The following is a 27011-nucleotide window of genomic DNA, read 5'->3' as shown; positions in this document are numbered from 1 at the left end:
AATGACATTGGTTCCGAATGGAACTCCCGCGCTTTTAAATTCTGACAAAATAGTTATAAATTGAACAAATTATCACATTTTTTCATAATTAAATAAAAATAGAAATATTGTTTATTTTTGTTTTTTGCTATGAATCAAATTTACCCATGATTTTGATTAAATTATTTTTGTATAGAGGCTATCTATTTCAGTTACTCACAACCCGGAAGTTTCAAAGAAATTTGCAAAATGTCTATGAAGAAAAAAAGCACGAATATTTCATCTATTCTGTTAAATGACAATGAAAACGAAGCACTTTTCAATATCCTTGGTAGAGGTTGCGTGGTAAGAATATGGTTTAAACACTGAATTACAGGAAATACTCCCTTTGTCCCCCCGGCTTTGATTCTAACCGTTAGGTTACTATGTAACGTTATCACCTTTTTTGTAGTCTTATTATTTATTTTTTATATATTTGCTGTAGTAACATGGTTAAAGTAGACTCGGTTTCCATTGTTTAATTGTTAACTAATGACAACTTTGCTTCCACAAAAGTTTACCATGTCCATGGGGAATATATAGCTGAAAGGGGAACGAACTCTTTATTCTAAGCAAATGTTTTGTACTCCGATAGAACACCTGGAGCTCTAGATATAAACATATTTACCATATTGGTACTTAGATGAATTTTGATGTCAATACACCTTATCACTGACCCGGCCGCTTGAACTGTTGACGTCAACAACAATCAGTTTTCCATTGTGGCATCAATTATTTTGTTTTATGATGTCAAAATTTTACAGGAAACCTGTGTGATATCCAGTAATGGCGGACAAATAGCGATAAGGTGTATGTTTACTGAAACCTGTATGATTTTACGTAATGACAGAATTTGCATACAAGTGTAAATATGTCTATTGTAATGTTCATTCATTCTAGCATCTTGACCTTATTTTATACATTGTTGATAAGGCAAGACATAATACACCTTATGGCATTTTAAGTCCAATCCGCGACAAACAGTTGTTGGTACAACTTCCTGTTGGGGACAGGCTGCTGAAAACAGAGGTCATCAAAAGTGAGCTGAGGGAGGAAAAACATAAGATAGAGTATGATCCACTTTTTAAAAAAATTAAAATTGAAGTAAAAAATATTTTGTTTGAAGTATTTATGGTAGTTTAAACAGGTCTCATGAAAAAGTATCATGCATGGTGAATTGTTTAAACAGGGTCTCAGATAGCTTCAACTGGATGAAAAAGTTGTGTAATTTTAGAACTTGTTAGGAATGGCAGAAATACATGTAGCTATTACATGTAGGTGTACATGTAAATGAATTATGAGGCAGGCATTACCTGTGAATGGGGTCAAAGTCTGTATGAATTATTTTATTTAATTCAAACATGTTAAAAAACAGAAAGGGAAATACCATAACGTTTCCAATTTTGGTTCTGTTGTTATGTGGATTTCCCTTTTTTTAGGAGTTGGGATTGAAAAAAAAACTTGTTCATAACTTTGATTTTTATTCTGAGGCATGACAAAAGAATTAATCCATGAAAACTCAGGGAAATTGTACAAAATCCAAATAAAGGAGGGGGGGGGGGGGCTAAAAAAGCATACATTTTTGTAAATGTCCTTTCTTTCTGTTAAACTAATAGGAGAAATAGAGGTAATATAGAAATGAAAAAAGAATTAAATTACAAAAATCGCTAAAATTTTACAATTATTTAGTTTATGAACAGCTTATTTGAAAACAATAATAAACAATATAGGTCACTGATGAGTTAAAAAAGATATTTCAATTGTTAATGCCAAAAAAATTGCATTTTTGCACCCAAGGGAGATAATTTTGAGCTTTACAATGATACAGACATTTTAAAAGTCTTCTAGCACCAAACTGAATTGATTTTTCTGGTTGATTTTTATACCATATCATAAAGTTATAACTAATATTGTAATAAATGAAATTTGTAGTGAAAATACAAATGTTTAGTTTTTCGCTGAAACTTTAGTACCTGCGAGCCTCCTTACATAGAACAACCACTCACACAGCATACCCACTCTCACTTCATTTTTTTGTTAGGGAATTTGTTTTTAGTATTAGATGGAAATAACGTTTTGGTTAGATTTGTTAAATTATTTAATATTTACATTTCATATATGTACATGTAAATATAAATTGATTTTCATTAAATTTCATTACAATATAAATATTTCCAACCATTTGTCAAGAAATTAAGCTATCCTGGCAAAGATGCATCATTCTAACATCCAATTGATGAAACCATGTCATTGTTTTTGCCTGACTCTACTCTACTGTCATTCATTGAGCCAGAATCTCATGCTATCGTTTCAGTAAGTGGGCTTTACAAGAAAAAAAGATGTTGTACAGAAATGACACACAAAAATTATTGAGAAAATCCCATATTTCTTTCCTGACCATTTACCATACATTTAAGCAGAGTACATTTGAATGGAATGTTTGCAACCTTTCAATTGGTTTTGTGTTTAATAATTTTGTAATCTAGTTGTGGTAAGTCATGTAAGTGTATTCTATAAATATTTTTTTTTCTTTGTTACATAATAAATTGATATTCAGAAAATGTTTTTTGTGTTGAATAAATATTTAATCATGTTTTGGTTAGAGAGTTTCTATAAATATATATTTTTTCCATTGTTTCAAAATAAAGTGACATTCAGACAAACCTTTTTTGTGTTAGACAAATCTTAATCATGTTTTGTTAACTTAAGTGAATTGCTATAAGTATATTTTTTCCCATTCTTACAAAATAAAATGGCATTCTGACAACCTTGTTTAGTGTTAAATAAATCTTAATCATGTTTTGGTTAGTAAACATGGATTGCTTTACATACTTTTTTCATCGCTTCTTTGTTTGGTCATTTTACAAACTTTTTTGGTTTAATAATTTTTATACCCTTAGGGTAAGAACATGCAGGGTGTGAATGGACCTTTGGGGCAATTATGTGTACGAAAATGTAGCTAGTGAGTACGTATTACTTTAGGGTGTGAAAGTTATGTGTATTGGCCATGGGAGCAAACAGGTCTGGTACCATTCCAGCTTGGCTTTCACAATCATGAAGAGGACATTTTTAAAACAAGTAAAATTATATCATGAAAAGGGAATGTTTATAATATTTTATTAATATAAAATATTAATCAGCAATCAAACTTGGTCTTTATTCATTGAATCTGTTAACATTGGTTGTACAAGTAAAACATGTATACAAACTACATTACTGAAATACATTTACCATGTTTACAGTGTACTTAAGCCTTATTAAGCATATAGTAGAAATTTCAGGCAATCCATGATTATTCTTTCTTGGTTGCATGTATGCCATATAGGTTTACAAAAAAATGTCTATTTATTATACACAATGTCATGATCATCTTCAATGCTAAAATGTACAGACAGTTCCTGTACCTTAACTACAGCATGTCTCTGGTGCCTCTGACATCATTATTAAAATAAATAACAACTGTCAAAATTTAAAAAAAAAGTTACATATACAAAGTACTAAAAAAGTCAACCAATATTCTGTTCTTCCCTGAAAATTATATTTTTTAATTTCCTCTTGTAAACGTCTTTCATACTTGGGCTTTTTGATTGGAATCAGACAAACTGAAACAAAGAACAAAATTCAATATGGTCCATCCTCAAAAAGGCAGGGCCACCAAAAAAGGCAACTGGCTCCCTGGAAACTGTAAATGAGAGTCAAAAGATACCATTAGGGACATACAAACTCATAAGTCAAAAATAAATTGACAGTACCGTGGCTAAAAAGAAAAAGACCATCAGACAAACATTAGTTCACAAAACACATCAAAGAGTACTTATGACTGAGCAACACAAACTCCACCAAACACTGGAGGTGATCTCATGTGTTCTTTAAAAAGAGTACATGTAAGTAGATCCTGCTCCACATGTGGCACCCATTGTGTTGATTAAGTTAGTATAATTCTTATATGATTTGCATATATCTATAAATCCTTTTATAAAAAATAGGAAACTGGATTGGTCAGTTAGAAGTTTTCTCGTGGATTACACTTTGATAAACCATGTTTCCGAAACTACTTTCGTAATCTATTCATGTGCGATACACATTTTTACAGGGCTAGGGGTACTAGGATTTCCTGCAAATTGAGGCTTAAAAACAAATGCATAACAGTTGTTTCTATTCTAATGCATATATAGCACATGAAAATAAGATAAATGCACTAAAGGTTCAAAAATTTATCAAAATAAAATTTAAATAAAATTCTGAGAAAAGTTTATGAATGATTTGGCGAATTTACTTCATGGCAAAATATGACAAAAAATATATGACGTCTGACATACGAAATTAAAACTTTCAATTTTGTTACGTGTATGCTACAAATTTGGATAATATCTCAATAAAATGAAGTTTTGGATGTAGGTGCTATTTTATTTTAGATTCCGTTGCATTTATCAAACATTTATGGATTTTAGAAAGTCAATATGGGGCCAACTTATTACTACAGTTACGACAGGTCAGTTGTGCATGTGATGGTGATTATAGTAGCCTTTACACAATAATAAAAAATCACGAATATTCGGCTGACAAGAATTATAAGGATTAAACACATTTTTTCTAGAGGTTATTGATGTGTAAACCGGGGCTCTAACTCACAAACTTTACTTAAGTCCTTTGGATTTTTATTCAGTTTGTGATTTAATCGCCCCGGTTTTCCATCAATAACCTCTAGAAAAAATTTGTATCATCCTATAACAACCCTGGTAATAATTCTAATTCAGTAGGTCACAATCATAAAAAGGGGACGGTTTGGGAGTTACAATGTACCCTCATTATCAACTGTGAACATAATATTCCTAAATGGTCAACTAACTTGTTATGGCATCAATAAAACTTACAAAGGAATGATTTCAACTTCACTATGTAGAACTCTTGGTTTAATAGCTTCGTCTATTAAGGAAATCATGATAGAAAATTTAAGCCATGGAGATAAGAAGCATAATCTTGGATGTACATGTATAATCTGTATGTAGGCACTGGCAGAATGTTGCTACCGGTACTTAAAAATGGAAAATTCACAATTGGAAAGCTGAAATCTCTTTTTTGTTGTTTTTTGTTTGTTTCAAATACCTTCATTGTCAATTTCTAGTAGTACAGCCAAGATATGAGGCAGACTTTTAAAACTAATTCCAATGGGAATACCTATTGTTTATTGAAATACACTTCCTCCAAATGTAACAGCATCTAATAATGTCAGTTTCAGAGAGTTCTTTTGTTTTAATCAGCGTCATTTTTTTACAAAGTCAGATTTATCCCTCCCGCTGGAAACTCAAAAGGGCACAAGGCAACACCCTGAAATGAGGGGTGCTGTGCCCTATGAAATCACCTTATCTCGAACTCTTTTACCATAGTTTACTAGTACCATTGTCAGCTCACAACACTATAAACTTATACCATGCCAAACTGGTTCCAACTTGCAATTAGGTCCAACATTAGACAGGTTTATGAACAACACCTCAAGATTATACAGCTGTAATTCTGCTATATTTAATGGGTATCTAGAGAACCTGAAAACATGCTCAAAAGTACAAAACCCCAAAATAAAATTGTATGTGGTATAAGATAGTCATTTATTTTTACAATGTCTGAATGAGAATGGAATACATATAAAAAAAAGATGACAATTGTACATTATTTCAACTTTAAAAATATGGTTTGAATGACATGTACATGAACACAAGTTCCTTGTATATTACAAAATAGAGGACTTTTAGATAGGGTTATTTCCCTTTTCCTTAATTACGTCAGCCATTTTCATGATATTGCAGTGTTTTTTACATGTACATTTTTGTAGTATAGAATACCACAGAACTGCAAATAATAAAAAAAAGTTAATTTCTAGATTTTTGAGTTAAAATTTAGAATTTTTTTAAAGTTTCAAATTGTATAGATGTTGAAATGTTGAAATTTCAAAAGTTAATTTTTCTAGTTTAAATTTTTTTAAAGTCAAAATTTTATTATATGCAAAGTTTCATTCGACATGGTACAAGTTAACTTGTTTCTGTTACTGCAATTGTACAAACTTGTAGATATTTGATGATGTACCAGGTAGAAGATTGGAAATTTAAATATACTTCTACATTTACTAATGGGTTTACTGAGTAAAGGGATATTCAAAATAGAAAATAAACTGAGAAATTTAAAGCCATGGTAAAAAACAAAAATCCACAATAAACATGATAAATCTGTTGGTGGCAATGAAAACAAATGTGAATTTTCTATTTTTCAGACACTTGCCTCTGGTGTATGTCAACTCTATACAGCTGACCCACCATCAAGACAGAGGTGGAGCAAAAGATTTTGTGGTGTCGTTTGTTTTGTAAAAGACAATCCAAAGAGATCTTACTACATAAGATTGTATGACATTAAGGTACATTTTATGTTATGTAATTACTGGAAGATTTATTTGTGTTTTAGTATTTATTACTGCAAAATGTTGCCTCAAAGGGTGATAATATATTAAAGTGCCTTTATCTATTTCACCTTTTAACCTAGCTAATTTTTCTTAATTGTGGTTTTTAAACCATTATCTAAATGTTTCAGCCATAACATAATTTAAAACTTTTTCCCTTACAGTCTTATTTACAACTCCTTAATTAGCACATGTAGGCAGTCTCTCTTGTTCCCCGTAGAAAGTACTGAAGTACTGAAATGTGTCAAACGATTTGATTATTAGTATTGTTTAAGGTGGTACCCAACACTTTCACTAAAATAAATTTGCATTGTTTAATTTTCATAAACTTTTGACAATGTACTTAATTTGACCCCCTGCCAAAAATATAAAAATTTAAAAATTTTTGAAATAACTGTTTTGTCAGAAAAATTACACTGGTTATATATCAGTTTGACAAACGCCAATTTTGATCATTGAGAAGCTTATTATTCCCTTTGCAACACAACTTAATTAAAACGTTTAGCTGACTTTACAGAGTTATCTCCCTGTAGTGTTAGGTACCACCTTAAAAAACCCAATAACAAAAACTGTTCATTACAGAGTGGAATTTTACTAGCTATAGTAGCTACTTTCTGTCAATAGAAATAAGAAGATGTGGTTTGAGCACCAATGAGACAACTCATTCCAAGTCACAATTTGTAAAAAGTAAACAATTATATGTAAAAGTACAGCCTTCAAAGGAAGCCTTAGCTCACACCAAACAGCAAGCTATAAATTAAAGGGCCCCGAAATAGGTTCATATTTATGAATTTCAAAAACAAGGTTGATAGCTAAAGTTATGAATTTTATAAACACTGAGGTTAATATTTATGAATTTCAAAACCAAGGTTAATATTTATGAATTTCAAAAACAAGGTTCATATTTATGAATTTCAAAAGGATATCTGTTGCTTAAATTGAAATAAACAAAGTATTCCACTTTTTATTATGTTAAAATACATGCATCAGTTTGCTGTAAAAAAAAATAAAAAATGTCAGTACAATTTAGCAAGTTATAACATTTAGCAAGTTGAAGTCAACAGCAAATTTTATGTACATGTATGTTTGGAGGTAGGGATGAAATAATTGTCTTATACATCAAATTATTTTGAACCTCTTTTCTTTCAATGGTGTTGAACGGCATTAAACCCCTATATATCAATCAATCAATCTTCTTTAAAGGCTGTTATTTGGATGGAGAGTTGTCTCATTGGCACTCACACCACATCTTCCTATATCTATCTTAGAATAAGGCAATTGCTAGTCACTTTTTTAGTGATTTTTTTTTAAAAATATCAATATATTTTATATACCCTGGTATAGTATATTATAGATAGTAGCTCTTTAATGGAAATTTCAAATTATAACAAAAGATGTTTTTCAGTTTGGTGTATTCAAATTAAAAACCGCAAAATAAAAAATGAAAATGCCATCAGCCCAATAACATTTAATTTGTATTGCATGACATGCATGTACATGTTGAATTGATATTAAAATCTGGTTAAACATATTTTTTCTTCACAAAATGAAAATCTACATAACAATTTGCTTGTAGTACTAATTTTTCATATTTTATTTATGCATAATAGCATACCAATATGACATGTAAAAATGGCTTATGGCTATAGATATATAAACAAAAAAAACTTCAAAGTCACCTGAAAAATGGTGTGATATTATCAATAATTAATGAGTGTTATTTATAGATTTGATCACACGATTATTCAGAAGAATTTCGTAGGATGCATTTGGTATGTCTGAAAGGGACAAATCAATCATAAAACATTTTACCTATATTTGCATCGTATTGTATTGTAATCAGTGTGCAAATACCATTTGTTTGTCACATGATTGTAACATGATAACAAAGGAAGTAAGAAGATATAAAACGAAAACCACAAATTAATCAATTTACCGCTTCTTTTGTGAATAAAGGACAGGTGGTTTTAGTTGGTCAGGAAAAATAGAAGGGAATTTTCTGTTCGGTCATTAGCCATTAAAATTGTTTTTGGTACAAAATGTAGATAATTTCAACAAATTTAAATAAAATAAATAAAGGTTAAAAGGAAATACTGATTAACAATGTGTTGATGGATGATGTTTTTGTTTACATTTACAAATTGCATGCTTTTGTTTTATTTGTTTGTAGGAAAATGCAAATTTAACGTCAATTTGTAAGTTATTGGCCATGGGGGGTTATAAAATTATATGTTGCAAAAGCCTTGTCTGAAAATATCATCCTATTGCAATGTATACATGTTTTATTGTCTCAAATTTTAGCAGGTAACTAAAGCTAGCTCTGGTGGATTTAGTGTATTTTAATGTTATTGACAAGTTTAAAAAGTATCCCCTTGAACAGCAAAAGTCTTGTTGTGTTATCATAAAGTTAACTGTAATGACACAATGTTAAAATTTCCTAAACTAATTAAGTTATTTCTTGGTTAGTGGATATACGAATTAGCTATTTTATCCTGGTATAATGTAATATGTAAGTGACTTAGATTTAGACAAGGAAAGGAAGAAAAACAGCTAATCTTTTTCAAGTGAAATTCTGCAACCACATGTACAATTTTTTACATCTTTATATACTAGGATAATTTGTATTTCTGAAGAATGTTAAACTGACCATTTAAATTTGTCAGATGCAGGTAGATATCCACACATTTACTTATTACTGTTGCCTCTTAATATTCAAAAGCAAATAAAGGTAGAAGCAAATCACAATTCAACTAAGAAAAATTAATGAAATCTGCTGTTTTCTTAAAACTTGTGCTTGTTGACTTCAATATGAACAAAGTTACATTTTTGGACTCAATCACTGTTTGAAATTTTGTAATCATGACCCCTTGAGAAAGGAGGGGGGGAATCAAAAGTAAGACATTTTCGTCTTACCATTTTTAATTTAGCATGTTTAGGCAGTATTTTTTTCTGGTACATGTACCCTTTCCTGTAAAGTTAATCCAGGGAAGAATAAATCCTGATTATTTCTATTTAGCTAGGAGGAAGCTATGATAGGGTAAGTTAGCAGTGTTGTTCAACATTAATTGGCATTCATGCATTGGAAGAGTCTACACATTTTTCCTGAGTGCTATATGGTCATCAAACATATATTATAGAATCATATTTGATAGATGATGTACATGTATAGTCGATGTATATATGTTTTATTGCTGTATAGAATGCAGTCATTTCAGTACGAAATTGCATGAAGAAAATGTACATTGATAAATATTTAAAAGGATGTTTATGCCTGTGCCACGAAAAATTGGGGTATATTGTTTTACCTGTACAAGCCTAATGAAGAGGAACATTGTCTGCTTTATTTCACCCACAGTTTGCAATGTAGAAAGCTTATGGGTTAAGGTTCAAAGACAATAATTGTAAAAAGTCTGTGTAGGATGATGGCCTTAAGGTGTGCGGTTGTTTGTAAATCTGTTGTCAACATGTAGCGCTTTTAACTATGTTTGCCTTAATATTTTACTTCAAACCAAGTGTTTAAGATATGTGAAAATAATCTCTCTATTTTTTGACAATTAAATTATTTCCCTTGAGTTGAGGAACTTACAGCTTAGAAAAATATGCAATTTCCACATGCCCCACATTTTGTTATGATCTGAATACTTTTTGACAAATTTAAGAAGGTCCAATATATAAAAAAGAAGATGTATTATGATGCCAATGAGACAACTCTCCACAAGAGAGCAAATAACAAAGAAATTAACAGCCAAATTTTAGGTTTATTCAAAATAACAAATTATGATATCACATCTACCAACACAAAAAAAAACATCTGCATGAATGCCAGCTTTACCCAGATTGTTTTGAGAATGTGGTAAATCAGATTGTCAGATAAAATAACGTTCCTACAGGTTCTAATTTAATCATTGTCCACCTGTTCACCAATGATATTATACCTGGATGACTGTTCTTACCTTGCAAATTAATATTAACAGTTAGTAACAGTTTATAGCCATTTTATTTAGCAGCTCTTTTATAATTACAAAAAAAGCAAACTTTCAGAAATGGCAAAACTTTACCATGACATAGTGTTTTTCAGTTCAAACCTTTTCAAATGCCTGACCTTTAATTAACTTTGTTTCTAATTCACTTAAAAAGGCTGGCAAATATTGGAGCAATTTTTAATTGAGTATGCATTAAAGTGATTTTGGTCATTCAAATGCAAATTGTAACAAACATTTATATCAATAATTATATACATTTTTACACCAGTAAGACAGCCTACTTTTAAAACAAGTCTCTACTTTATTTTTAGATTTTAAAAAAAATCTGCAAACTTACTTTAGAATCATTGTTTGATGTTTGTTATTACACTGGTTTCAATGGATTTAGCTGTTTCTCAAAATATTTCATAGTAGTTTCCATCAGTAGAAAATAAAAGATAACATGCTTTTCTTGTTGTTGTTTGGTTTGTATTCTGTTGTTTTGGGGGTTGTTTTTTTGCATTTTATTTTGTCTTGATAAAGTGTGTTTGTGACTGTATACACAGTTTTAAAATAAGAAATATCTTTTATGTACAAAATCTTTGTTACTGAGATCTCGAAAAAATATGTTATGTAGATATAATGCTTTTATTTTTGAGAAGCATTAAGATAATAAAAGAAACTTGCAGCTGAATTATCGTCTTGTTTTTTTTTATTCAAATTTCCATCCAAGGTTTATTTTTCAGTGACAATATTTTTTGCCATTATTGGCATCATTCTCTGTGACCACTCTTAAAACATTAATATTTATATTCACTTTGTATTTAATTTCTTTTGCAGAAAGATGCAGTTATATGGGAACAAGAAATTTACAATCAATTCAAGTACAAAGCCCCTAGAGAATATTTCCACACCTTCGAAGCTGATGTATGTTAACTCTTGATAGATATCAATATTATCATATTTCAGAAAGCTACTTGTAAACAATTGATTTGATAAAAGCAACACCAAAAAAAAAACATCTGGAAAAACCATAATAGAAAATAACAACAAATAAAAAAAGATTGAATGAAATAAATACAACAGCTGAAATAGAAACATAAACTGTCCTTACATGTACATTATGTATGCACTCATTATACTACCTTTCCCTAAGTTTAATTTAATGATTCAAAAAACAAAAATGTGTCCAAAGTACATGGATGCCCCATCTTCACTATCACTTTCTATGTTCAGTGGAAAACTCTAATTTGGCATTAAAATTAGAAAGTTCGTATCATAGGGAACATGTGTTCTAAGTTTCAAGTTCATTGAACTTCAACTTCATTAAAAACTAACTCGACCAAAAACTTAAACCTAAAGAGTGACAGAAGGATGAATAGACGAACAGACGAACGAACTGACGACCGGACGGATGCACAGACCAGAAAACATAATGGCTTTAAATGGGGCATAAAAAAAATCTTCTTACAAATACAAGCTAGGCATAGATTTTAATTTCAAGTTTTTAAACTTGTCAGGTCATTTATTTAATTTCCTATTACTTGGTCATATAAATATTGTTCTATTAATTAACAACAAGGTCTAGATCATTTCATTTCCAAGATCCTTCTACAATGAGCCTATCGTTTTATTTTTGTACTACAATGTATAAGGAAACCTCTATAACCATTTAAAATAATTAGTTATTAAGGCTTGTGGTTTGGGAAAAAGGAAATATATTAAGTTTAACATTTGATTTATTTGCATAAAATTTGTAATTAAATAGTAGATGATTTTTTGCAAAATTTCATTTTTGATAATATGTTTATAGAAATTAAAACTTTAAATAATTCAAAACTACAGTTATAAATGAAGGAAGTGTTCTTATTAACTTAATATAATTAATTAGTTTTTGAACTTTTGATTATCATTATTTTCATCTTTTTCTCATCATTTATATGTATGTTTTTCTTAGGTCATCTGTTATCAAGTACTATGCTGCTAACTTCACAAAAATATATTTTTGAATAATGTCTTTCTGATTTTTCGCAAAAAGCATATTATTTTTTTGTGTTTTCATTCATGATTGTTCTGAGAAACCTTTAAGAAAGGGCAAGCTTTAAAAACAACAATGTTCCAAAATAGTTGTAATACATGTACATGGAAAGACATTTGTTAAAGAACTAATATTAACCCATTGCTGTGTTATTGAGTGGTGGTTTTTTTTAAACATTTAAGAATTTAGACCTCCAAAACTACAGTTAATGAAGGAAGTGTTCTTATTAACTTAGAATAATTTATTAGTTTTTTGAACTTCTAATTGTAATTATTTTCATCATTTTCTCATTATTTATACGTTTGTTTTTCATAGGTCATCTGTTATCAAGTACTCTTGTTGCTAACTTCAAGTAAAGATGTTTTTGAATAATGTCTTTTGAATTTTTTTGCAAAAAGCATATTTTTTTTTGAGTTTTCATTCATGATCATTTTTATTGTTTAAGAAACATATAGGATTTTAACCAGATTTTGCCTGAATGTATCAAGAAAAGAAAGACATAGTTCATGGTATACTGAACACAAGTTTTCAAGGTCAAAAACACAGATAATATATAGTTCTGTTTAATAGTAAAAATAAATACGAACTTAAAAAAAATGTTTATTTTATTTTAGGAAGTACAGGCAGGTCTGAACTTTGCCAGTGAAGATGAGGCTATTAAATTTAAAAATGCTGTTGAACAGAAATTATTGGAGAGGCATCAGAAAAAAATTGGTAACTTTGCTTTAGGTTCTAAACAATAATTGGGTTGGAAGAAATGTAGTAAGACACACAATGGCCAGTAACCAACAGCAGCTGAATAAAATGCAATCAGGAATGACAAATAAAATAATTAAGCATTCATTTTCTTTAAAGTTTTCATCAAAGTCTAAAATGTAAGATGTAATGTTATGTACAGTAAGACCTTGCTCAGACCATTATCTTTACATGCATGCCATATTGACTGAAGAGTAAAAGGATATTGTGTGTGTCTTACTTAGCCTTGCAATGGAGAGGGTACATTCTGGGGCTTATTTTATTAGATACATTTATTATATTATTCAGTCTTAGCTAGTTTAATTTCTAGTTGTAAAGATATCATTAAAATATCATATTTATATCAATTTGTTAATTTTTTTATATTTTAGTCATTTAAGGGGTACCGTTATCCCTTGATTCAGGGGGATAACTCTTTAAATCAGTTACACGTTTTAAAAGTCAAGTTTCATCAATTTATTGCAAGCATTTTAATACATGAAACAGATTGGAAATAATCTATGTAGCCTTGAAGCTTAAAACATATTTATGAAAATGGTTAACACAAACATACTGATGATTTTAAGAGTTATTTCCCTTAAGCTAGGTCTACCTCCTTAATGATGAGATTTTCTTTTCAGAAAGGAAGAAACAAACAACTGTTGTCAGTCATGGTCATCAGGCTAGTTCTCCTGTTATGAACAGTAAGTAACATGTTAGTTCATATCGACCAGAGGAGTATCAGTATGAGTATTTTAGTGAGCTATTTGCACCTGTTGTCAATTTTCGTTATACTTATAAAACAAATCATCTCAGAAAAACTAAACTGGACAGTCATTTGTCTTAACCTTGCTAAAAGAGTTCATTGACTATATACAATAGAAAGCATGTCAATTTGAAGTAATAGTGCTTTGATTGATTTAAACCTCAGCTGATGTGTTTTACCCTGTCTTGCTTAGAGGGCCAACATGCCCTTTTAAAAGAAATTGCACAGTTATTGTAAAACAATTCTGTTCAAAATCCTAGATCCAAATATTATATGGAGGCATGCAACAATCTAGTTTTTCAGGGAAATATTTCACAACTTGTATTTAAAAAGTAAACTAAACCATTAAGGTCTGATACGGTCTTCAACACGGAGCATTGGCACACTATGAACAGTAAGCTAAAAAGGTCCCAAAAAATGACAAGTGGAAAAACATTCAAGTGGAAAAAGTAACAGTCTAATCAGTATAAAAAAAAAACGAGAAAAAACAAGGATTTTAGGAGATATCTGACAATCAGTTATAATGTACTGAAAATATCTTATTCGAAAAACCCAGATGTAATCTAACATTATAGAACAACATAAACAATGCTAAACATAATTCTAGGGTCAGTTCTTTGGGATTAATTTTATTTTACTGGTTTAACTGAACATGGTTATTTTTTTGGCCTATAAAAATATCATATTGGAGTAACCTATATACTTATAGTAATTATTAAATGCTATTTATTTATTCAGATGTGCCAGCTCAAGCTCCTGTTGTTAATGTTGATATTAAGTCTGGATCAAATACCATTGGAAAGAGTAAGGGAAATAAAAAGGACAAGAAGAAAAAACTGACTAAAGAAGATATTAGTACACCTACTGCATTTAGACATGTTAGCCATGTTGGTTGGGATCCTACTAAAGGATTTGATGTGAGTTTATTCGGGTGTCAAAAATTGAAGAATTTGTCTCGCCTACATGTATGTCAAAAGTTAAAGAATATGAGGTATAGGGATACTTATCATACAAAATCATTTGTCATTTTCCTTGAACTTATTTTTATTATTCAGCAAGTGCGTACAAATTATGCACAAATAGGTCAGTAACTGAAAAAAGGAGAACACTGTTAGCAGTAAAATCATTTTGAAAATTAGTTATGTGAGGTAATGAACAAAATATTTCAAGCCTTGATTCAGATTATTAAAGCAAAAAGAGAAACACAGTAAAAAATATATAATTGATGTTCAAATTGAAATTATGTTAATCAATAAGAATAAAGAAATACTGTAAATTAAAAATATTTTGCAACATCTGGATAGGTTTTTCAAAAATTAAGACTTACTAAAATTTTATACAATTATTTGTATGCTGAGCAGGGTTGGCAAAAACCCGGGTTTTATGAGTATTGCCCAGCCCAGTGGGAAATACTGGGAAAACCCGGGTTTTACTGGGTTTTAGTGGGTAATACTGGGCAATACTGGGTATTATTGTATAGCAATATAATATTTCCCACAGAAAGTAACCAAAAGTTAGCGTGCAATAAATTCCCATATTGCACTAGTGCAATAAATCTTCAAAATTCATGACGTCATCAACGACAAAATTGTAGTTTAAAACTATTTTTACCTTCAAATATTATATTGCTATACAATAAAAGGGTTATTGCATGAATATTGGGGAATATTGCCCTCGTAGAACATATATTGCACTCGCAAGCTCGTGCAATATAAAATTCTACTCGGGACAATATTCTCCAATATTCATGCAATAACCCTATAATATAAAATACTTGTCTAAATTTTATAGAGGATTCAGTGATAATCACAAATATAATACATTTAATAAGATATTTATACCCTATTTTGTTTGTCTAGCATTTGTCTACACTGGCAAACTGTAAATATAAAGCAAAACATTTTTTTCTTTCAAATAAATATAACTCCTAATTTAAGAATTAACAATTTCTTAATTGTAAGAAAAATTACATTTAAGTAATGTCACTTATATTTAATTAATAATTATTCAGATTAGAACACAGATTTGTTTATGTAACAATAATCAGCCCTTATAATTCTATAAGTTTTATTGGCATGACCCCTTAGGGTGTTTATTTAGCAATATGAATGTATCACAAATAAAATTAACAAGTCACTTAAACACTGCAATAAAATGCATGTTTCAAAGTTTGGATTATTTAAATAATGTTTGGTAATTAAAAAGGTATCTTTAAATGTACAAATCTTCTGTTCTGCCTACATATAGAATTAATAGAGAAGAGAATGAAATTGATATTTCAATCTTCTAGAAATGACTGTCAATGGTTATCTGTATAAAAAGTATATATCTAGCTGTTATACTATGAAACTGTCCCAAGTCTTTACTATTTAGTGTTAAAAAAAGCTTAGAAAATCATATTGCCCAGTATTGCCCACTATTACCTATTTCTGGGAGTATTGCCCAGCCCGGGAAAACCACTCGGGAATTCCCGGACGGGTAATACTTTGCCAACCCTGATGCTGAGCGTCATTATAGCACAATGCTTCACCCCTGTGCTTGTCCATTGTTCAAAAACGCTATAATGAGAGCACACAAACATCTGAGAATTTACAGTAATATGGAATTTGATCAGAGCTATCAAAGCCTCTGTTGTTTATTTTTGAATGCATCTATCATCTGTTAAGATATAAGTATTTACCAATTCATAGAGAAGTGCTGTCCAGAGTTTTGTAAGTATACCTGAAGTGTTTGTTATATGACTGCATGTTGTTATTTTTACAGTTTTATAAAAAATATTGTAAAGACTATGGTCAACAAGAAATTTATTATACTTACTTTTGATGTTCTCTTTAGAAATGCATGGAATATTTTTCCATATATTTAAGTTTTGAACAATAGTTTTGAATGCCTAAACATAGATACCATGTCCAAATTCTCAAAAACCTTTTAAAACACTTAAATTTAAAAGACTAGAAATTTCTGTTTTATAGATATAACTGTCACGCCAAGTGAAAATCAGCTGAAGTAAATGATACATGGAGTTTGGCTGATTTATCATTATTAAAAGTCTTAGATAAATCTCACGGTGTGATGTTTTGCACAAACACTTATATATTATAAAATCTATAAATAAAGAACCAGTAACTTATGGGATATGAAATTGATATTGAATTTTCTGTTTTTATCATAGATGAATAATTTGGACAATGATATGAAATCGTTATTTCAACAAGTTGGTATATCTGACACGACTGATATGGACAAGGAGACTGTGGACTTCATTTATGATTTCGTTGAACAACATGGAGGGATAGAGAAAATAAGAGAGGAGATTAAGAAGAAACCTCCCCCTCCTCCCTCATCTCATAGTAAGTATTAAAAATAATTTGTCAATTCAAACCATTGGGCTGATGCTTAAATTTTATGTGCTGGAAACCAACTTATTTTTTGGGATACAATATTTTGAACAGCCCATTGTAACTGAATACACAGCAATTTTATTTTTTCATGGTTTTTGGGGTTAAGATTGCTTAAAATGTAATCAAAAGCCTATGGTACTGACTTGATATCTAGATCTTCCAAGGTTTATCGTTACTTTTGAGAAACACTAAATATGGTGCATAGATTATAACATTCTATACATCCTATCCATGAACATTCTCCAGAAATTTATCAATAAAATATATGCTCTGATATTCAAGTTACAAAATGATGTTGTACTTGTCAAGAAAATAACAATGCTTGCTAGGTGTGTGAATCTAATATTGGTTTTAAAAATATCAATGTTCAATGACTTTAAAAATTGGAGTTATCTTCCTTTGTTGAAAATTGCAGTTGAATCAACTGACTTCAACCAATGCCTTATACAATTCAATTTTGGATTTTACTTTCCACTCTTAAATTAAAGCAATCTTTACCTTTCAGTGTTTACAAGCACTTTGATTAATTTTCCTATTAAATTTAACATGTTAATTTAAATTTGATCAACATTTTACATAGTCATGAGATTTTTGTTAGTGTCAATTCTTTATTTGTGAAAAATAAATTGTTAGCTAAATTAGTTGGTTTACAGTTATACTAACTAACATTTAGGTGAGCAACAAGGGTGTCCATGTGACACAAGAATTTATGTAGGTGGAGAAACATCTTTCATTGATAGAAACATAATTAGATGCAGATGATGAATTCACATGAAACAGTGAGAACTATAATTTGCAAAAGAAATATTATGAAATTTTTGTTGTAGCTTTTACATATATTCAAAGCTATTGAAACCTCTGTTGACAATATTTGAATACATCTATCATATACTGTCTATACTCTGTAGATCGTAGCCCTAGAGGTCCGATGCGTTATATAGATCTTAGTCCTGAAAGTCGTAACCGTGCTACAGAGCGTACTCCAGGAGGTCCTAAACGTTCTATAGAACTTAGCCCTGATGGTCGTTACCGCTCTGTTGAGCGAAGCCCTGAAGGTCCTAATCGCTCTATAGAACTTAGTCCCCATGGCCTTAATCGCTCTGTAGAGGGTAGTCCTGATGGTCAAAACAGATCTATAGAACGTAGTCCTGAAGTTAGTAAGTATACTTGAAGTGTTAGTTATTTGACTGCATGTTGTTATTTTTTCCGTGATGTCTGGTCACCATTTCAAGTGGTGCATATATTGATTATGATTTTTTTCAAGGGATGGTGTTATAAATGTTCATTTAGGGCTTAAATTGCCTAAGTTGTTCTTTTTCATAAATTTGAATTGTTGATTTTAGTTTTTGTTGTTTTACATTTTTGTTTTACCGGTATATATATTATACTGTTCAAAGGAAATACTTTGTAACAGTCAACATAACACTTGTACATTGCCATTTATACAGGCAAAACACAGGGTTATGTTGAACATTTCCCAAATTACGAAGGGTTTTATCCTATGCATATATTTCTAATTTTATTATACCCCGCAAGGTAGGGATGGGGAATGGGGGGTTATATATGTTTGAATTTTTGACTTGTCAGTCATTTTGGATTCCTGATACTTCCTATTACCATACTTTATGTTGCCTGATATATTATTATAACCTTATTTGGGTTATATCACATATGACAAATGGAACATTCCTATTGATTTTGATTTAAAAACTGGTTCATTGTTTTGAAGAAATATTTTAAATTAAAAAGTGAACTGCAATGTGAAATAAATGTACACAAATTAACTTGCCAACACTTTTTATTCTTCTCCATGAAGATAACTCATAGCACTGCAATGTTGCTCTCTTGTTTAAGAAATAAATTTTTCACTTAGGCCCGAGTCCAAGAGAGGAAAAATCTTCAGGAGGTCAAATAAGATCAAGCAGTATGTATATCAGAAAATTGTGTTGTCATGTCGTTTGTTTCAAATTATTGAATTGTTGATTAAAGTTTTTGTTGTTTTACACAGACCAAAACATTGAAAAATCGTACCATTCGGAAAATAAAATTCAATGATTTGATGGTACACTTAATAATTATTTACTCATTTTATTTAGTTGATGGTTCACTTATTATTTACTGGTTTTATTTGTTGAGTTTTTGTTCACTAATTATTTACTAGTTTTATTTTGTTGAGTTTTTGGTGCACCTATAAATTATTTACTAGTTTTATTTTGTTGAGTTTTTGGTGCACCTATAAATTATTTACTAGTTTTATTTTGTTGAGTTTTTGGTGCACCTATAAATTATTTACTAGTTTTATTTTGTTGAGTTTTTGGTGCACCTATAAATTATTTACTAGTTTTATTTTGTTGAGTTTTTGGTGCACCTATAAATTATTTATTAGTTTTATGTTGTGTTGTTGGTACACCTTATTTTTTTGTCGAGTTGATGGTATACTTAAATATTTATTGGTTTTATTTTAATAAGTAGATGGTACTTTGTATTAATATTGGCATGCCTCACTCCAGGGTGTTGTTTAGCTTATTTGGAAAAGGGAAGAGTAAATTAAGTTAGATTATCAGAAATTTGTTTTATGGATGCCTACTCATATGCTATATAATGATCTTTAAATTACCTTGGTTCATGGTCACATGATAAGAGGAACATCCTTATTGATTTTGAGGTGTAAACTGTTTCATGTTTTTTATCGGAAATTTTAAATAAAAAAAAAATTGAAGTGTAAGATAAGTGTACTTGAATTAACATCATACCAATTTTGTGAATTTTGTGTTCTGCTATGAAAATAATGCAAAGAATCCCAAAGTATAAGAAATGAATTTTTACTTAGGCAAGAGTCCAAGAGGAGAAATGTCCCCAGGTCAAAAGAAATCAAGCAGTATGTATTCAGAAATTTGTGTTGTCACTTTGTGTGTGTGTGTGTTTGTTAGTTATGTTATTGTATTGTTGATGTAAATTTTTATTGTTTTACATGTACAACCCAAAGCATTGAAGTCTTGCTTGAATAAAACCAGTCAACAGGTGCAATTCAATGATTTGATGGTACACCTAATTATTTACTGGTTTTATTTTTTCCTTTAGCATGATCATAATGCAGTACATACCTACTTTTTGTACCACCAAGTTGTAAATCTCTCCAAAAAACAGAGACATGTTAATTTTTTGATAATTTTTGTTGAGCATGCAGCATACAAAACATAGCAATTCTACATTCAGTTGGCATCTTTAACATTTAGGATCAGTCTGTAGTAAAAAAATTTGGAGACATCAATAACTTTGTCAAACCTTAATGGAATTTAAGAAAACATGGACAGAAGCTTTTTGTCGAGCCTGCAACTTTTGTTGCAGAAAGCTCGACATAGGGATAGTGATCCGGCAACGGCGGTGGCGTTTGCTTACTTCTTAAAAGCTTTATATTTTAGAAGGTGGAAGACCTGGATGCTTCATTCTTTGTATAAAGATGCCTCATGTTACGAAGTTTCCGTCAGTCACATGTCCAATGTCCTTGACCTCATTTTCATGGTTCAGTAACCACTTAAAAAAAAAGTTCAGATTTTTGTAATGTTGAATTCTCTCTTATTATAAGTAATAGGATAATTATATTTGGTATGTGTGTACCATGCAAGGTCCTCATGCCTGTCAGACAGTTTTCACTTGACCTCGACCTCATTTCATGGATCAGGTGAACAAGGTTAAGTCCATATCTCAGATACTATAAGCAATAGGACTAGTATATTCAGTGTATGGAAGGACTGTTAGGTGTACATGTCCAACTGGCAGGTGTCATCTGAGCTTGACATCATTTTCATGGTACAGTGTTTAAAGTTAAGTTTTTGTGTTTCGGGCTGTTTTTCTCATACTTTATGCAATAGGTCTACTATATTTGTTGTATGGAATGATTGTAAGGTGTACATGTCTAGCGGGCAGATGTCATCTGACCTTGACCTCATTTTCATGGTTCAGTGGTCAAAGTTAAGTTTTTGAGTTTTGGTCTCTTTATCTAATACTATAAGCCATAGGTCAACTATATTTGGTTTAAAGAAATATTTTATGATCTATATGTCAGTGGCGCAGGTTTTATTTGACCTTGACCTCATTTTCACGGTTCATTGATCAGCGTTAAGTTTTTGTGTTTTGGTCTATTTTTCTTAAACTATAAGTGATAGGTCAACTATAATTGTTGTATGGAAGCATTGTTAGCTGTATATGTCTGCTTGGCATGGTTCATCTGACCTTGACCTCTTTCTCATGGCTCATTGGTCTTTATTTAGTTATCTTGGTTAATGTTAAGTTTATGTGAGAGTTTTAATAAAGCTTTATACTTAGGACTATCAACATAATATCAATGATTAGTAAAGAAGGCGAGACATTTCAGCGTGTGCACTCTTGTTATGATTAAAAGACAGTGTTTATCTGAAAATTTTAAGAAACATTTGTTTTTCTCACCTGTGGTATTTTACTTATGAAAAGACTTTATTTTTTTGGCAACAAGCCTTTACATTCAATCTTAGTTGAAGCTTTTAAACATTAATAACCCTAGTTGAATGTAATTGGACAAGCTTCTTCATGATAAAAAAAAAAATTGTGCTATACTTCAACTGTTTAAAAGCAACCAACAATCATTTAGATAAACAAATTCTTTTTAATCATGTAAGATAGTTGATTTGTATTTTGTTTCCTATGTAACTAGAATAGTACTGTTTCATTGAAATTATTCCACAACATTTATAATACTGGTTAATCCTGTAATAAAATCTTTAGATTTCACTATTGAAGCAGGAAGGCCATTGAAAAAATATGTTTATTGTCAATACATAGCTGTATATTTACCCTTAATCTTTTCTTTATATATTATGTTCTATATAAGTGTGACATAGACATCATATTCTGTGTAACTTTGTTCTTACAGATTCACCAGCACATCCTCCTCCACCAAGATCAAGTGGTCTACCACCACCACCACCAGCTAGGACTGGTCCACCTCCACCTCAAAGGGGTGGACCACCACCTCCTCCTCCCAATAGGACAAACCTTCCTCCACCACCAACACCAGCTAGACAAATTGGTCAACCTCCTCCTCCACCTTCATTCCATGCACCTCCACAACCACCACCTCAGTCATCCAAAGGGGCACCTCCGCCAGCCCCTGCTCCAGGAATACCTCCACCACCACCCCCTCCTGCACCACCGGCTGCTCCCCCACCACCAGCAGCACCTGCAGCACCAGCTGGTGCACCACCAATAGGGGTTGGTAGAGGAGCATTACTGGAGTCAATCAGAGGTGGCGCTAATCTGAAGCATGCTGCTGATGGACCCTCCAGAGGAGGAGGAGGAGGAAGTAGTGATCCTAGATCCAACTTGTTAGATGCCATTAGATCTGGCAAAACACTGAAGGCTGTAAGTACTGCTACATAAACAATAATACTTAAAAACTATTAACAGGGGTTACAGTTTCCTGTTATATGTAGATATTGGTATTTGTAATTAACAGAGAAGAAAATGTCTTTATCCATTGGAAAGATTTTAAATCTGTGTAAAATTTTAACTGAGTAAAACAAAATGGAAATCTTATCAAATTCAATGTATGTTGGTCCCTTCATTCAGAATCCTTTCACTGAATAATTAATATTGAATTACTTAATACTTTCTTAATGACAACAAACCAGCAAATAATTGTAGTCAAACATTTCATTTGCAGTTTCAGAATTGAAGTTTTTCAATTAATAAGTTATTTTAAATACACAAGGAGCTATTTTTTTCTGAAGAAAAATATTAGAGGAAAAATTGAATGAGTTATGATCTGATATTATGTATAATCGATTTCTGATTGTGATATTTCATCGTTTTTGGGATAATGCATACACTGTTTCAAAAGAATTTTAAATGATTTTACATGTACTTTGAAAGCAACGGTCTTTCATTGTTTAATTTTCTTCTTGATGTGACTATATTAAAAAGTTCACTTTTAATTTACAAATTTAGGTAGAAAAGGAGGACAAACCAGAGGCTGACCCTGGCCAAGGAGGAGGTATTGTAGGTGCTTTAGCTATGGCATTGGCCAACAGACAGAAAGTATTACAGATGTCTGGTAAGGAGCATGTTAAAACTCAGAAATAAGTCTCAAAAAGTATCAGCCATTATATATATATATATATATATATATATATATATATAAAGATCACTATAATAAATGTTCTTGTGTATAGAAATATATATAGATTACTAATAAATCCAACATTTCCGGTATGAATAGTTTTAATTCACAGTGAATTAAAACTATTCATACCGGAAATGTTGGATTTATTAGTAATCTATATATATATATATATATATATAAGAAGATGTGGTATAAGTGTCAATGAGACAACTATCCATCCAAGTCACAATTTGTAAAAAGTAAACCATTATAGGTTAAAGTATGGTCTTCAACACAGAGCCTTAAGTATGATTGGTATTTGTCCAAATAAGTTCACATTTACTTACTATGAATAGATGAAAAGAAGGAAAAAAATTGTGTGTCTCACTCTGAAGTAGGTTTTTGGACTTACCTTCAGCACGATTTCAAAGTTTAAGAACAAATAATAGTATAAATGAAAAAATTGGTAATTACTATAAAAAAAGTATTTTACTGAAGATGAATGATTTCATCATAACTCAAAAGTTTTAAAAGTTAAACAAATAACAGTAATGAAAAATGTTCATAATTTGTAAATAAGATTTCTTTTTTACAGAAGATGAAGACGAAGATGAAGATGACATGGACGATGATGATGAATGGGATGACTAAGTTATTGATAATTAATGAGATGACTAAAGTGAGAACGAAAATGAAACATTATATTAGCATTGTTACACAACAATAACAATAGGACTATATAAATTTATGAATTGCAAATTGTCATTCATTTATTTCCAGTTAAGTGATTTAAAGAATGATTTTCAAGATGACAGCATTATATTTATCAGTAATTGGTAGTGAAATCTCCAAATCTAATCAAACAACAAATATTTTGTGTGATAAAAGCCTTCAAAATGGACATACTGAGCTCAAGATCACTATTTGAAGCAAAGGGGAATAACCTGAATAAAAGATTGGCTTCTTTTACCTCACTCTGTCTGTGATATGGGAATGGGAAAAATAAAAATATCTTATCCTTCAATTTAAAGTTAGGGTTTAGAAAATTCTCTTTACAGTATATTAAAAACATGAGATGATGCCATGTCTGATTTTTGTTTTATACCAAATTTTGACAGTTAAATTTGCCAATCTGGTGCTGGAATTAAAAATTTATTAACTTTTGATTCATAAGGTTTTATTGTTTTGGATGTAAAGGCTCAAATTGTACATAGGTGACCCAAAGGAGAACACATATCATTTTGATACTTTTATACATCAAGTTATTGTACTAGGTTGGTGTAGGTATTACATTAGAGCTATAATAAGAAGATTTGCATGGGACTTGGACAGCATTTTATAAAAATTAAACATTGGTGATGGGGATTCACGGCTTAAATAACAAATTTATATAATTTCATTTTCTATTAACATTGTAACGAACATGGTAATGAAAAAATGCTCTTCAGTCTACATAAAGATACTAGAATAGCCCACATATAATCAGTAATGATCATTAAATCAGCTTTTATGTGGATGTGAGTTGATTAATTATTTTTTCAAGCATATGGTCCAAATTGCTGTCTGAGATGCGTAATGTTAATACTGATTCATGTTTTTTGTACTAAGTAAGGAAATATTATTTAAAATATGATAAATGATACTATATGTATGATATTAATATATAAATGCATTTCATAAAACAGATATGCTAACAGGTCATTCCTCTATGTAACTTCCAGTTTACCATTGCTTTAACATTCCTCAGCTTGTATAATTTTGATATAGTGAATGCATAGAGTGAAATTTTTGTTGTCATATATACATGTATCAGTCTTTTCAGTTCAATTATTTTCTTTATGATTTTTCTAGTGATTTTTATGTTTCTGATCAACATAATGACAAGAAAGATCTGTAATAATGCAGTTGATCACATGTATTTTCCATTATTTGATATTTATATTCCTACAATATGTAATCAAAAGTTTTCATACAAGAAAAAGAAACACTGTTACAATAAGAACTAGCACCTTGTACTGTTTTATAGAGAGAGACACTGTTTAAGTTGAAATGTTACAAACCTTTAAATGAAAATAATGCTTTACACATACATTAATATATATAATATATCTTAGTATATTTAAGCAACGTGTAAGATTGCATCCTATATTGGTCAAATATATTTGTTCAAAACGAAATCAACAATATTCTAGTTAACTTGACATAAAGTGTCAACTTAAAATTACCCTTCATTATTTATTTACTTATGATTTCCCCAGAGTTAAAAGTTTCTTTAATACATGTCAAAAGTCAAACTTAAGTTATCTTTTATTGTGTATGAAGTTCATTGCTTTGCATTTTATTACATAATTATTTCTTGCATGTTTAAGAGTTATTAAAGAATATTTTTCTATCTTGTATCTTTATAAAGCCAATAATCAGATGTCAGCATTATGTCATAGTTTCATATGCCTTAGTAAATGTAAGATTTATTGAAAATGTAATTTGAAATTTTTTCAATCAATTTCTGCTCACCTAGCACAGAGAAAAATAACAATTATACAGACTTTCAATCTCAAATTTCCACTCCAAAAAAGGGGGCAAGCTGTTTTCGCAATCAGAGACATTCATGTTTTTCTGACACATCTAGATTTTGCGTAAATTTGACAAAAGATGTTACCTATTTTTTGTGACAAACTACTGTTCACATCCAAAATCCCTGGAAGTTCACTAAACGATTGCACACATGGAGTGTCACACCTGCTATTATTTTTCAGACTTCTTACAGATAGGCCAGAAACACTTCAAAAAGAGAAAAAAGTAGAGATTATCTTTAAAATTGACAAAATCGTCTGGATTGCAACCACATTTTAGGACTAGGAAATACATTGCACTTGGGTGGACATACTAAATATTCAAGTCAGATAATTCATTTGTTATGGCATGTATTTCTGGTCCTTAAACCAATAACAAATGCATCTGTTTGTTGAATTTGTAGGAAAGTTGCAATTCATGCTAATTGTAATGATAAAAAGAACACTGCATTATAAAAGTATTACAATGAATTAACATTATCAATTATCAATGTAAATGATGTGAAGGTCAGATGAACCCTGTGAGGCATACATACTCATCACACAATCATTCCATACACCAAAGATAGTGGCCTCTTAGTTATAGTATCCAAGAAGCATTGATAACCATGAAATCATAACACTCACTTTTGTACCATGAACTGATGTCAAAGTCAGATGAAGCTGAAGGACAGACATATACACCATGCATTGATTTACATATATACTTAGAAGTTGATTGTACCATCAAGACTTATTATTGACTGATGAACATTGAAAATGAAGTCAATGTCAGTTGAGCTCTGCCACACAGAGATGTAAACCTTGCAATCTTTCCAAACACATAACATAGTTTACATTTTACTTACAGTATCTGAAAACTTGACATTGATCAATAAACCATGCAATTGAGGTCAAGGTCAGATGAAACCTGCTAGACCGACATGCACACCTT

The 27011-nt window shown here is 30.5% G+C and overlaps 1 protein-coding gene across 11 annotated transcripts; it reads left to right on the top strand.

The window, feature by feature from the left end:
- Window positions 1-177: 177 nt before the first annotated feature.
- On the top strand, window positions 178-25896 carry LOC134723026 (actin nucleation-promoting factor WAS-like). Of its 11 annotated transcripts, XM_063586661.1 has the most exons (15): window positions 178-324; window positions 6284-6424; window positions 9483-9503; window positions 11269-11355; window positions 13081-13180; window positions 13843-13905; window positions 14706-14884; window positions 16658-16678; window positions 17140-17317; window positions 18277-18525; window positions 19242-19292; window positions 20199-20246; window positions 22278-22765; window positions 23351-23456; window positions 24100-25896. In XM_063586661.1, exons 1-15 carry the CDS (start codon window positions 229-231, stop codon window positions 24153-24155), a joined length of 1884 nt encoding a protein of 627 aa, XP_063442731.1. In that variant the 5' UTR covers window positions 178-228; the 3' UTR covers window positions 24156-25896. The 11 variants fall into 11 exon arrangements, with proteins under 11 accessions (XP_063442731.1, XP_063442737.1, XP_063442744.1 ...); XM_063586667.1 differs by lacking the exon at window positions 9483-9503; XM_063586674.1 differs by lacking the exon at window positions 16658-16678.
- The last annotated feature ends 1115 nt before the right edge of the window (window positions 25897-27011 follow it).

Source organism: Mytilus trossulus, chromosome 1, assembly GCF_036588685.1.
Source record: "Mytilus trossulus isolate FHL-02 chromosome 1, PNRI_Mtr1.1.1.hap1, whole genome shotgun sequence".
Taxonomy (NCBI): domain Eukaryota; kingdom Metazoa; phylum Mollusca; class Bivalvia; order Mytilida; family Mytilidae; genus Mytilus; species Mytilus trossulus.
The sequence above is the reverse complement of the archived record's forward strand: the minus strand, read 5'-3'. Positions and strand labels throughout refer to the sequence as shown.